The sequence below is a fragment of the Amborella trichopoda genome, chromosome 6 (genome assembly GCF_054954075.1).
Source record: "Amborella trichopoda isolate Santa Cruz 75 chromosome 6, AtrichopodaSantaCruz75HAP2 v2.0, whole genome shotgun sequence".
Taxonomy (NCBI): domain Eukaryota; kingdom Viridiplantae; phylum Streptophyta; class Magnoliopsida; order Amborellales; family Amborellaceae; genus Amborella; species Amborella trichopoda.
Genome location: NC_142341.1, coordinates 28,898,832 through 28,913,659, shown reverse-complemented (window position 1 = coordinate 28,913,659; position 14,828 = coordinate 28,898,832). Strand labels below are relative to the sequence as shown.

General features: G+C 36.8%; 1 protein-coding gene across 6 annotated transcripts; it reads left to right on the top strand.

Moving 5' to 3' along the window:
* The first annotated feature begins 853 nt into the window (after positions 1-853).
* LOC18440048 (uncharacterized) lies at positions 854-11,731 on the top strand. 6 transcript variants are annotated; one of them, XM_088870833.1, is made up of 5 exons: positions 854-2,313; positions 2,766-2,978; positions 3,428-3,563; positions 3,636-3,688; positions 11,366-11,497. In XM_088870833.1, exons 1-5 carry the CDS (start codon positions 892-894, stop codon positions 11,384-11,386), a joined length of 1,845 nt encoding a protein of 614 aa, XP_088726959.1. In that variant the 5' UTR covers positions 854-891; the 3' UTR covers positions 11,387-11,497. The 6 variants fall into 6 exon arrangements, with proteins under 6 accessions (XP_088726959.1, XP_088726958.1, XP_020526571.1 ...); XM_088870832.1 differs by lacking the exon at positions 11,366-11,497 and adding an exon at positions 6,928-7,337; XM_020670912.2 differs by having other exon boundaries at positions 3,428-3,688; positions 11,366-11,731.
* Positions 11,732-14,828: the final 3,097 nt, after the last annotated feature.

Sequence of the window (14,828 nt, the reverse complement as noted above, 5' to 3'; positions counted from 1 at the left end):
GCTTGATCCCATGCATAACAAGGTCTTGATTGAGGGAGACTCAACTAATGTCCTCATGCTGCCACCTGGATTCCACGTCCTGGAAACTCAGACATGTCCGTCGGGGTTTCAATTATGATGGAGATGTTCTTGCCAACTGTATTGCGCTTCCTCCTTAATCCCCCTAATCCGTTTCTCTATCTTTTCTTTCTTTTTTCTTCTTCCCCTCCTTTTTTCTTGTTGTGCTTGATCTACATGTTTATGTAATACCTTCATTACCTTCATAAAATACGCCTCACGTTTAAAAAAAAAATAAAACAAAAAAAAAAATAAAAAAAAAATATCTAGGCGTCACCCTCGTACAAACCTCTCCATATTGCCACAGGAACTACTGAAATCGATCTAAACTCATACTAGTTCTGGAAGGTGCCATGTGTATTACTGCTGCTTGCTGCGCTAAAATGCCAAATCACGTGTCATTGTTGAGCGACCCGCGCCTGGCCATCCTTAAAGAGTCATTAGCTGTTGGCTCTCTCTCTCTCTGCAGACCTGGAGATGAATGCATATCCACTCCTCCCACCACGCGTCCCCTTTGGAATGCGTAAATTTGCATGCACCCTCCAGCAACTTGCTTCCCTCTCTTTAACTTCAACACCTGTCACCTGCTTTTTCCTCCTCTTTCTCATTGTTTCCACTGCATCTCTCTTTCTTTCCTTGTCCTTCCCCTTCCCCTTCCCCTTCCCCTAACTCGAAGAGGAGAAGAAGAAGAAGCAGCCATGGAACTAAATCAATTACTCTTCCATCCATTGTTGCTTTTAAATTCTGATCTTGGGTAAACTTGGTTTGTTCTTCTGCAGAACTTTCAAAATAGAGGGGTTTCTACTCGTTTTACGGTTTCAAAGAGATTCAAGGATGGCTGATAGAGAATGGAGTTTGAGGAAGAAGATTGTGTTGACAGGCTTGGCCTTGTCGTCGGCTCCTGTGGTTCTTCCTCCCTTGATGTTCTTCTCGGCTGTAGGTTTTGTGTTTGCTGTGCCTTTCGGCGTCGCTTTCATCGGATATGCATGCACTGCAAAAGTACTGAATTCATTGCTGCGGAGAAAGCAGGAAAAGGCTCCATTAATGGCGATCAAGGGTGAGGTTGAAAGCGACAAGAAGGTGTGGGAGGATACTATTAGACCAGGGAAGCGGATCAAATGGGAAGATATGCATCTCGAGGAAATTCATGATGCCGAGGAAAATTATGAGGATGAGAGAGAATCACCAGTTTCTGGAAAGGAGGAGGATGGCAAAAGGATTGAGGAAAAATGCGAGGAGAGAGAGGGTTTAGAAGGAGAAAGGCGGAAAGAGAGAGAAGTGAAGAGTGAGAAAAAACCTGTGAGTGCGGAAGGAGCGAGAAAGGGGGAAGGTAAATTCAGTCAAGAACAAGGTGGAGAACTGAAAGACTACAGTACAGAAAAGAAGAAAGATGAGAGCGAGGATCTAGAAGAAATGAGCGATGGAGAACGAGTGCCTGTGAAAGGAGAGAGAGAGGCTCTAGGGAAATTGAGTGAAGAACAAAGTGTAGAACTGAAAGAGTCCAATAAAGGAGAGAAGTATGAGAGAGCTGATCCAGAACAATTAAGGCCCAGTGAGGGGGCAGCAGCGACGGTGAAAGGAAGAGAGAAAGAGGATGGAGGTGAATCAACTGAAGAAGAAGGAAGCTCAAAAATGGAAGACTACACTGAAGAGAGAAACAAATATGTTATGATTGTTTCCGAGAAGCAAGCACCTGAACCAGATGAACCAAAAAAAAAGTTAGATGAAGCTCATGGGATCAAAGAAGGCCCTGCAACTTTTACTCTGCAACCTGTTCATGGTGAAAATAAAGACCACACAACAATTGTTAGTGAGGAGCCATCCGCCCCTATGCTACAGAAGAATGGGCATGGGGATGTGACGGAACCATGTCCTGACATTTATTGTTACTCTGCTTTACCATATCCAAGTGAAAGCAAAGAGACAGCAGAGGTTGGTAATCCGCAGTCCACCCGTGTCTTTGAGAATGGCCATGGGAGCCTCCGGGAACCTAGCCGTGGTGTTTTGGATTATTCTTCTTTACCTGAATCTCCTAAGCAGAAAGTGATTGTTTCAGAAATGGGCTCTTTAACTGATTACACATCAACAATGGGCGATATCTCTGCCCTAACAACCAATGAGCTTATATCAACAACAGGGGATCTCTCTGTCGATACTATGAACAAGAGAGGTGATGACACTGTGGATTTTCCTATCAAGTCTCAATCTGTTGTCCATACGGAGTCTATCCCAGGAGGGAAGCCTGTGTCTGAAGAGGTTAGTAATTATTTGTTTTCTACAATTTTTGTGGTTCCAGATATTCAATACATGTTTGCATGGGTCATTTGAAACATATCCAGTGATATATAAGTTGACAGTTAACATTTCTAGTGATATACCAATTGATTGTGTGGCCATGTTTTTCTTGACCTCTTGATTTTGGTCTCAAGACTTAGTGCATTTCTATTGGATCATGTGCCAATATGTCAGAGACCAAAGTTAGCAACTCCATGGCAATGGCAATTGATCCAGTTATCATCTTTTCTCTGTTGTACTTGTGCCGGGTGTTGAATGCATGTCTTCACATACCATAAACTTTATGGTTTTACTACTGACTTGTAATTAAGTTTTTATACTGATTTGTGAATTGTTCTGGTGGCATCCTCTTGTAACTGATGACTGGCCGTGGTGTTTTCTATTATTTCTCTTTACCTGAATCTCTTAAACAGAAAGCAATTGCTTCGGAAATGGTCTCTTTAACTGACGACTACACATCAGTAATGGGCAGTATCTCTGCCCTAACAACCAATGAATATATATCAACAATAGGGGATCTCTCTGTCGACAGTATGAACAAGAGAGGTGATGGCACTGCGGATTTTCCTGTCAAGTCTGATGGTCATACTGAGTCTATACTAGGAGGGAAGCTTGTGTCTGAAGAGGTTAGTAACTGCTTCGTTTCTACTGTTTTTTTTGGTCCATATATTCACTACATGTTTGCATAGGATCATTTGAAACATATCCAGTGATATATATGTTGATATTTCTAGTGATATATGAATTGATTGTGTTGCCTTGTTTTTCTTGACCACTGGATGTTGGCTTTCAAAACACTACACGTTTCTATTGGATCGTGTGTGAATATATCAGAAATATCAGAGACCAAAGTTAGAAACTCTATGGCAATGAAATTGATCCAGTTATCTTTTTTCTGCTGTTCTTATGCCAGGTGTTAAATGCACATTTGCACGTACCATAACTCTAGGGTTTTACTACAGACTTGTACTTGAGATTTTCTATTAATTTGTAAACTAGTTCTGGTAGAACGCCCTCGTAACTGATGACTAGCCGTGGTGTTTTGTACTATTCTTCTTTACCTGAATCTCTTAAGCAAAAAGAGATTGCTTCAGAAATGGTCTCTTTAACTGATGACTGCACATCAACAATGGACGATATCTCTACCCTAACAACCAAGAAGTATATATCAACAACAGGGGATCCCTCTATTGATACTATAAACAGGAGAGGTGATGACACTGGCGGTTTTCCTGTCGAGTTTCAATCTTATCAATCTGGTGCTCATACTGAGTCTATTCCAGGAAGGAAGCCCAAGTCCGAGTCTATACCAGGAGGGAAGCCTGTGTCTGAAGAGGTTAGTTATTGTTTTTTTTATATTGTTTTGATGATTCTAGATATTCAATACATGTTTGCATTGGATCATTTGAAACATGTTCCGTGATATATAAGTTGACAGTTGAGATTTCTAGTGAATTTATTGTGTTGGCGTGTTTCTCTTGACCTCTTAGAGTTTTGGCTCTCAAAATGTAGTACGTTTCTATTGGATCATGTGTCAATATATCAGAGACTAAAGTTAGCAACTCCATGGCAATGACGATTGATCTAGTTTTCTTTTTTCTGCTGTACTTGTGCCAGGTGTTTGAATGCATGTTTGCACATACCATAAACTTTAGGGATTTACTACCGCCTTGTAGTTGAGATTTTCTACTGATTTGTAAATGTGTTCTGGTAGCATGTTCTCGTAACTGCTGTCATCTGATTGTTAATCATGATACATGGGTCCATGATATCTCAAAGTTCCAACAGAATTAGCTCCTGAGAAACAGATTGGTTTTTTAATTATTAATTAATGAACAGTAATGTTTATTTTGGCTGTTACACACTCATGCTCCTAATTGGTGAGTATCAACTGCCAAAAAGTGTTAATCTGGTTGCGTGTTCAGAAATTGGACAACTGGGTTCTGATTAACCTTCCGACCTCTAGGTTTATGGGATTGACAGAAACTAGCACTTCTGACTTGGAGGCCCAATTCTAGTTTAGGGCTTCCTTAGAGATTTTTTTTGTTACTGGGGTTATCATTGTTTGTCATGAACTCATGATTCTAAAATAGAAGTTGGGAATTAAGCTTCCGTATTCTGAATTGTTTCGTTAGAAGCAATTTAGAAACACAATTTGTTACGTAGATCTAAAAAAATTGTGGAGATATGTTGTCTCTTCTGAACTTTGACCAGTTTGTGAAGGACCGAACAGCACTCCATCTGATCACCTAGGCTGCTGCCATCTGCCATTACATCCATAGCTTTAAAATCTGAAATGTTGTTTGTTTTACGCCGCAGTATATACTTCGGGAATTTTAGAGTCACTAGCAGAAATTTGGTGAATGTTTGAAAACAAGTCCTTATGTATGACCTTAAAGAGGTTGGTACAGGTGAAAAATAACTCAAAAACTTGAGGATTATTTTCTCTTCCAGAGAAAAGAAATTTTTTTTTTATCCTTCTTTAACCTTTGACACAATAATACCAAATTCAGAAGAGTTGCTAGCAAGTAAACTATACATAAGCATCCTAAATTAGATTGACCATGAAGTCATCTTATCTTAGGATAATAATCTACAGCTTTGGCTTCCGCTTCAAGGCTGTTTATGTGGAGGGGCTGGGAGAACAATGTAGTAGTAGTATGCCGCCCAGAAGAATGTCAGGTTTGGGCATTTTCCTGGAGCCATTCAAAGTAGGTCATCCCTCCTTAATGGAGGATCTTATAGTGTTGGAAGGGCAGCCTAGCTTTATCTATCAACTATCCTCAGTGCTCCTATAAAGTGCATAATAGCAGGACCTTACCTACCACTGGATTATCCAATTAACAATACTTCTCAACCAAAAAATGTCCCGCGGTCAAGGATTTATCCCTCTGCATTCCCAAGAGACTAACTGAAGCTGATCCACGCTTTCTAGTTCAATAGAGTTGGTGAGGTTTTTGGGGACTGCGAGTGGAAATCCTTCTTGGGTCCATCCATAACAGAAAGTCCTCAAGGTATAAGTTTTTCCCCTTTCCATTTAGTTTGAGGTTATCCTTCTTATACAGGAAAGGATCTGAAAATTCCCTTGTAAAGAAATGAAGGCCAATAGACCCAAATATGAGTACAGTCTCCTCATCTCTCCTGATTTTCTCTGATTACTCATTCTCTCTGTAAACGGCAAGAATCCCATGCTCATTGGAAATGGAACTCGAAAGAAAATTTTCTTCAACCTTAATGCCTTATACATAATCTCATGCTCAGTGGCGAGTAGAACCCAATATGAGCACAGTCTCCTCATCTCTGTTGATTTTCTCTACTTGCTCATTCTCTCTGTAAATTGCAAGAATCCTGTACTCAAATGGAGATGGAACTCTAAGAGAAAATTTTCTTCAACGTCATTGTCTTATACATAGGAAATTTTCTCTCTTCTTTGCTTCTGCCAATTCCCTGTAAATTTGCTGTGAGAAGGGAAGAGAGACTATGCCCGAGATGTAGGATAGAAACAGGAGAGAGCGTTACTGAGAAGAGATAAAGTACAACTCTTCTACATTTTATTACCCGCACCCTTCCTCAATTCATAATGAATTTTACATGGCAAGCCTTTTAGACATGTAGAGAAGAACATAAAGAGAGCAAAAAAACGGAGGCCACATAGGGGATAATGTGGCTCAAAACAATCAAAAAAAAGGAGGCTATATATTATATATTTAAAAGACCACCATGGCCCACAAGAATAGAGGATAAGAGGGGAGGCACGCCACTTTAACATGGTAGGAAATTACTGTGAAAGGAAACGACTTGTGCAACAAAAGAGAGAAAAAGGCTAATAGTCCATGAGGACCACATTGTAAAAGTGAACTAGCAAATATTTCAAAATAAGGTTGTCTTGAAACACAAACAAATAAATAAAGCTAACAGTCGTCCACTTGTTTTTAAACAACAAACCTCTCGCAACATGGGCTGGCACACTATCTACAACATGGGTGGCTACGCTAGGCATGGCATGGGTGGTCATGCTCAACTAGACATGGGTTGCCACGCTGTCTCAAATTTGGGCACAAAGCCTGCATCTGTGAGCCAGACTACTGGGGCAGCTAGAAAGCTGCAAAACACAATCAATCTCTCAAACATCAGATCCACCTGCCCTTAGAAGCCCATCCTTGTCATCATCGGAGCCATACTATACCAAGCCCAGGCCGATTATCAGGGAGTGCATTCCATCAAAACCTGTGAGCAACTTATGAGCAGCTTGTGGCCCCTCCATACGGGGGGGGGGCAAGGTTGTTTCGCTTGGGCAAGGCCATCAAAACTCAGTTACCCTTGTACAGGTAAACAATAACAAATTACATAGTTTGCATTCTTTATAATTCTCTGGCTTTGATTCAGCGAAATAGCCAACCCTAGATAAGCAGCAGTTGCATGTAAGTTGAGATCATCTATTCTGCTAAATACAACCTTCTTGGACAATCAATTTGGAATGCTCTTGAATGACCATGTTTGACCAATGTGTACTACCGCTGCTTTTCTTAGCCCATCACTGCAATTCATAATGAGAAGGACTTGTGAGCGTTGCAGGACTTGTACAATGAGGAGGTGATATGGGAGCAGATTGAGGCAATGCGGGCCATTGTAGGGTACAAAGGGGTTATTCATGCTTCTTGTTTGGAAGAACTCAAAGCCCTTTATGTTTTCACAGGAGTGGAGCCTCTGGCCTCTTTCAAGGACACTCCTGATCTCATGGAGCTCAATGACAAGCTAAGGTTTCTTAAATCGGTTGTTGGAGTAAAATGAGTGAAGCACATTTCCTCTTACAGTCTTCAAAAAACTAGTGGTATTTTCTTTTGTTTTACTCTCATGCAAATCTAGGTTTGAACACTGTTTTCATTAGTTTCAGTATACATACATGAGAGGGTCCTGTTAGATTAGCAAGGAAATCTGTCACTTGATCAAGCTCTTTGTGGATAAGGAGGTATGGTTTTGGGGCTTCGTTATGACCTTTGATTTTCTTCTTTTGGGTTAGTTGAGGAGTAGGATTATATGTCTTGGACGGGATGTCATGGTGTTGCAACGTCAACACTTCAATCAATCTAGCAACTATTTCTGAGAAGGGTAGGTTAGCTTGTTTGGGCTTTTTGGGATGAACTTCCAAGGGTGTGAACCTTTGGCTGCACCATCAAAGGCTTGACTGGCATGCTTAGTCTGTTATTTAGCTGCCTGTGTGTGACAACACTAGAAAAAGGTCGACTGGTTTATCGTGGACAGCTAGGAGAGGCATTCTTTGGTTTGAAGGTATCTAGACTTCTCAAGCCAGCCTCTACTTAGTTATTTAGTAATTTATTTTAGAAATAGTTCCAGTTCTTTGGAATATTGAGGTAGATTCTTAGCCGTTTCTTTGTATATTTTTCCTTTTTAAGCTATCTTTTTTTTCCTCTTTATTTATTTGGTCTTAATAATGGTGGCCATGGTCGATATATAGATAGGTATTGCCAGTTTCTTCAGTATTTGGTCATCCTATTTTCCTCCAGACATGATGCTCATGATGAAGTAGAGAATGACAATTACTAACTGAAGCAACTAAGCTTTGAGATGGGTATTTGCTATTGGGAGGAATGAATTAGCATTGGTGAGTGATTTTGGTGCTGTACAATGTGGGAGAAAGAGGTCCTAACCCTTGATATTGATGCAATTCACTCTTTTTTTTAGGGGTATTCAGAAAGGAAAAAATTTATATAATGTTGCAACCTTGAAATGTAGAATTCAGGTGTACCTAAAGAATCCACTTTAAGAGGCTATTTTGAACTTGGAAAACCCTCTAATTGATCATCTCGACATCGAGATGCATGAAGATGGAAAGGAAAAAGATTTTGAATCTCAAAAATTAGTGCATCTTGCAACATATTAACTAGACCGTCCATTTTTAATATTTACAGTGTTTATAGATCTACTTGTTTTGAACCATTCTTGCGAGTATGAAATTTTATGATTAGGGATGAAAATAAGTTATAAAGCCATTTTAAGAATTTGACACCAAAATTCCATTTTATAATAAAATTTGGTGGTACGCCTTTGATTGTTTAGGATTGCAAGGCATTCAACTCTACGTGGATTGTGCCTTTCACTGGTCTTTGGGGGAAAATATTGAATTTTATGTAGGTATCATTTTTTCTTTTCTATTTTCCTCTAAAAAACGCTATTACTCAATTCTGAATTGTGCTGAAGTTAGGTTTGAAAAAAATATTTAGTATTGAAACGTATTTATGCTTTCAGTAAAGCTACCCCTTTTGCTTTTCTATTTTGCCCCAAAAATGCTACTCTCAATTCCGAGTTGTGCTGAAGTTGGGTTTGCAAAAAAATATTAGTTAGTATTGAAACGTATTTATGCCTTCGATAAAGATATCTTTTTTTCTTTTCTGTTTTTCCCCAAAAATTTTGTTCTCAATTCTGAATTTTGCTGAATTTAGGTTTGCAAAAAATATTAACCAGTCTTGAAACGTATTTATTAAGCTAAAAATGAGGGGCGGACATATGGCAATAAGCTTTCAATGTTACCCCAACAACATAAGGCTTATGTACTTCCTCTTATCATAATGGTAATGGACAGTTGAAATGGCTCCAATGACAAAGTCAGTTTTTACATTATTTTATTTTTAATTTTTTTTTTTTAAGAATATTTTGACGCTACATTTGAGGCGTCCACTTCTCTTACTTGAAAAATATAAAACAAATATTTGAAAGTTTGAAGGGTATTTTGGTTATTATGTTTTATAAAAAAATTAAATATTTTTTTAGGTGTGCTCTATTGAGAAGATGTATGTATCAAATTTTATATTCATACAATTTGTAAAAAAAAAAAAAGCTTAAAATAAAATACAATGAGGTGTCAAATTTAGATCAAACACTAAGGGGTTCGATCTAAATAGACTACTTGGTGAGGCCGGGGGAAGTATATATTTTTTTTAATGCTATAGAGGGAGTATAGAAACCTTCTCTATGATAAAAAGAGATTACAAATGGGGCATTTAACCATCTTATCTAGGAGAGCGAATGTTTTAGGATATCAAAAGGGCAGTGTTAATGGTGAATGATGGTAGTTTCATAGTAAGGGAGAGAGGTGGTTTGGATTGTGAGATGTCTTTTTTTTTTTGAAGAAGAGGCAGTTGTAGTTTTATTAAGAAACTCTCTTGCTAATTTTTCTGGATTATGCGAGGCATGTAAACATTAGTAGTGTGAAAGCTGGAAATTCTGCCTGATAAATTGTGGTGCTTGTAATTTCACTTGCTTGGCATGGGGAAAGTTGGAAACTGCCTGTATAATAGTTTGTTACGAAATATGATGTATGAAATGCAACTTTTTAGTTACATTTTGTAAATAAATTTTCTTCTATTCATCTAATATAGTACCAAACATGTAAATAAATTTAAGGAATATTTTATTGTGCTTGGAGATTTCATAAAAGTGTCGACCCCTTCTGATTCTATCAACATTTACGTAAATAAGAAACAAAATATTTGAAATATCAAAAATTTACTCAATGCACATGCATCCTTCAAGAGCAAACATATTATAGTTATTTACTAAATAGATATTTAAAATTTTTAAAGATTAACCATTCCATTTTACATACTTTCACATTACCGAAAATAAGCTCGCCTCCTGTGAAATAGGAACACGAAACCTATCACTTGAATTGAGATAGTGAGAGAGAGAGAGAGAGAGAGAGAGCAACCTTATGGCACGAGCATGTATACATCATAGTTAGCAAGTCGGTGTTTAAAAAGCGACTTTTTAAAAAATACGGAGTTTTTTTTAAGTTTGTTTAAAACTGAGATTTTTTAAAAAGATCGGCAAAAATTTGCGTTTTTTTTCATATAAACGTTTAAAACGTGTTTTATTGAACTTTATAAAAAAATCGGTCAAAAAAAAACTGCCCTTTGTACTTGTATTTTTTGCTTTTAAAAGATGAATATTTTTTTCTGTTTTATGTAATTGTTATTTCCATACTTTCTAAAAAGTATATTATTTTAAAAAACAAAAAAAAAAATCCCAAAAAAATTAATTTTTATCTCTAAGTATATTTTTAGGGTTTATTATCTCTGATCAAATCCATTAAATCTATTGTGCCTGTCGCTCATCTAATAAAAAAGGGGGTACATCTTTTCATTGTTTAACTATGGTTATAAAGGGATGGTCACCATACGGACAGAAACATGAATATACTCGACTCAATTCTACTTATCTCACATCGCATTTTTTTTTTTGCTTTATGTACTATGTGTGATGTTTGTTAAAGTATTTAAAGAGAAAATTCGTGTCTTATATTTATTAGCAACTTATCATTTTATTTTTTTATTTCAACTTAATTTTATTTTAATTTCAACTTAATTTTATTTTAAACATTTCCATTTTTTTCATTCCGATTTTTTAAGTTTAGTCCGATATATTTACGATATTTTTATATAAATTATTTTTACCGATCTATATTTTTTACCTGATTTTTTTATCCGACTTTTTAAATTAAAAATGATTTATTTTCGATTTTATGGTGAGCCGATATATTGATCTTCCCCGACTTGTTAACTATGGTATAAATACAGTAACGATTTTGGTGCCATCGATATTGTCCCTCATTTCTGTCATAATTTACTCTCTCAATTGTACCTTAAAATTATGGGCAGACCTATTATGGGAGTTCAGCTCCTCAAGTTCATTTTCAAATTTGTTTTCCTCTTCATCCCTTGTGCGCAACTCGAGATCTTTCCTTACTTCTCTAAGAATTGTCTTCATTCAGATATAATTGTGTAAAATACAAATATTTACAATCTTAAACTATGTCATAAATGAATATTGAAATTGGGAATTCAAGATAGGAAACATTGCATTCTAGATCCTGAAGGTGCGCTCCCTGACATTTCTTAATGATGAATGTTGATCATTGAATAGCTATTTTTGGAGTCCTTGGAGATCTTTGTTGGTGTGTTTTTTTTACGCACTTCTTTCCCCATGCATATAAAAGAGGAGGCGGTTGCGACCGTAGCCCACAAGTACCAAATATGCTTCGGGATTGCAGAAGCCCGCGGGGATTAAGCCCAATTTTGAAGAGCCATTGCAAAGGTATCATCCCGGCCCCAAAAGGTGTATAAGAGTGGTATTTAATATCTCAAAGTCTTTCCCTAAATTTTGCCTCAAGCGAGCAAAGGCACAAAGAGACAGGAAGAAGATACGGTTTGGAGTGTTGCGCTCTATATGTTTGTAAGCTACACCATAGCTAAAACTCCCTGATGGTGATATCAGATGGTCTTCAAACCACTACAGACGGCTTCAGAAAGCCGAAAACGCTCAACTAGCAAGTTTCGTTCCAATAGGTCCTACTTTTCTAAAATAGGTAGACCATTTACTATTCAGGTATGAGCAAGCAAAACCAGTTGACTAAAATAGTAAAATACTGATACATCTTCCCAAAAAGGCATAATCTTGCAACAATTATATCTCATGACCATAAGGCGATGGACGCTCTGAAAACTGTGATGCTTATGTTGATTAAAATGTTTAAACAAACATTAGACTTCAAACAAATGATAAGAGGACATTACACTTGAGGCCAAATTTGCCCATGCATTCCATTTCATAGAAACACAGGTTTATATCATATATAAGGAACGAAATAGTTCGAGAGGTTTAATCCTCTGTTACAATTTACATGAGCCAAAGAAAAGGAAAATAGGTCGAATACCTTTGATTCAGGTCACCTATATATATTTTTTTAAGAAAAGAAACGTACAGCTATATAAAAGTAAGAAATAATACCAATGGGCATATTGGCATGTGTACTAAGATTAAACGCAAGGGTATTATTTCTTGGATTTGCTCTTTCTTTCAGAACGGCTTCCAAGCGCATCACAAAAATAAAATGAACTTCTCCCTCTATGTATCAGTCATATATGGGAACTGTCTCTTTCAAGCTCCGTGTAATACAGTTAGTCTCTCTCAATCTCACTCTCATTGAAGTGAATTAGTGGCTAAATGTACAAACAAAATGGCCTGACCCAACAATTTGTGAACCACTCTCTAATTGTGAGACGGGTCTATATAGCCTTTACGAGCTGATAAATATCAATCTTTAACTGATAATCACGCATCCATGATCTTTTTAATCCATATCCTTCATCTTCATCTAATATTTATCTTAATCTTCATCTTCATGTCAAACTGCATCTTCATCTCTATCTTCACGCTAATTTTTAGATTCACGTTACTTCATATTTGATTTCAACGCATTGATGATAATCACTTTGTTTATCTTAATGACTCTATGGATTAAGATGAATTAATCTGTTCGCACAGGTGTATGTTGATAATAGTCAATGCTTATCTTTAATTTGAATTCACAGATCCCTTAATCATCAGAGTCTCCTAAGCGAAATCAGGATCTTGATATCTTTTATCACCCAGTCATTAAGCTTCTATTACACAATGTAATACATCTTCGTATATCTTCAGTCACTTTCAGATGGTGCGTCATTTGTTTATAAAATTTGGAGGGATTAAAGAGGGTTCAGAGATGAACACAATGGTCCAAATCTCATTAAAAATGGATCACATATGAGAAAAATCGCGTTCGTTCAAGTCACGGTGCTTCTGCTGGGATCTGTGTCACAACCCAAGTTTTATAATACTAGAATTCCTGAGATGTGACAGTCAATTATGAAAGAACGAAAACAAATTTGAAATTTTCGCTAAATATTGCATCAAAACAAAATTCCACTCAAGAACTTTCAGATTTGTATAAAGTCTATTTCACAACTTATAATAACATGAAGATATATATATATATATATATATATATATATATATATATATATATATATAACTTTAATAGAACAACAGTTACAAGGCGACTTATCCAGGGCTACAACTTGTTCCATACTCATCCTGCTGTACATACGAACAATACGGTTGCCTATTATCCTTAAAAATCATGGCTGGAAAGTGTAAATATTTTCTAAAAGAATGCATATTAAGCAGAATTTTGACGTATTGATTCATACATTCTAATATATGCTATTAGACAGATTTATGATCTTACACATATCCTTTATTCCTTATTAGACAAAGCAAACAAGCATGATACATGAACTATATGCACACGATATATATCAAGATCAACATTAAGTATCAGATATAATAAAACAAGCATTCACAAACTCAGAAATCCTACAGTAAGCATTCACAACAACAGAAGTCATGCGATAAGCATTCACAACAACAAAAGTCTAGCAGTAGGCATTCACAACAACAGAAGTCCTGCAGTAGAAGCACTAATCTTACAAATACTCACAACAACAGAAGTCCTGCAGTAGAAGCACTAACCTTACAAATATTAACAACAATAAAAGTCCTGCAGTAGAAGCACTAACCTTGAGTCCAAGGTTATATCTTCTACCATCCTGCAGGGAGAAGCATCATCAACAGGTAAATCTGTTGTGTGGCACCTTACACACGCACACATCCCAGCGCGCTTTGGAAATTTTTATAAGCACTGGCCTTGCAAGACACGACCCTTTCATGTATCCATCTGGTGAGAGAGCGTTGCACTACCAAAGAGGTCCCCAGGAGCAGTGCCTTACATAATTTTGGGGGTGCGACCTACCAAACACAATCCACCTTTTACTCTCATCCTATCATAAAGAGTAAGAATAAATCACAGCTGTCGGCACAAATATCTCATTAGAGGCATGTTTCCATGCACATAAATCTTATTAGAAGCATGTTTCCATGCACACGTATCTCGTCAGAAGCATGCTGCCATGAGCACAAATCAATAGAAGCATGTTGCAATGCAGACATATCTCATCAGAAGATTGTTGTCATGTACACATATCTCATCAGAAGCAAGTTTCCATGTTCACATATCTCATCAGAAGCATGTTGCCATGCACATATATCTCATCAGAAGCATGTTGCCATGTACACATATCTCATCAAAAACATGCTATCATGCATACATATCTCATTAGAAACATATCTCATATGTAATCACAAGAAGCAACAATATTTCTATGTTATACATATAGTCACAAGGGATATCACTATGTCATACTATCCTGCATATAAATTCAAAAGACATTATTATGTCAATTGCATGCCTTATATCAACGTAGTAAATATCAGGAAACAATAATATCGTATTTTCAAAATATTCTTGAAATTATTAACATAAATTCACAAAAAGCAATTTATAACAATCACTTGCACATAATACTTGCGCACAACACTTACATAGAACACTTGCGTATAATGTTTTCACATAATACTTACACAAAACAGTTGCTGATAACAAATGCGCATAACACCTGTGCCTAACACATGCACATAAAACTTGAACATAATACTTGCACATAATATTTACAGTATCTGAGATTTATGCTGTAAATAATACAATTCATTACAGAAATACGTAAAACTTGCAATTTCGAAAA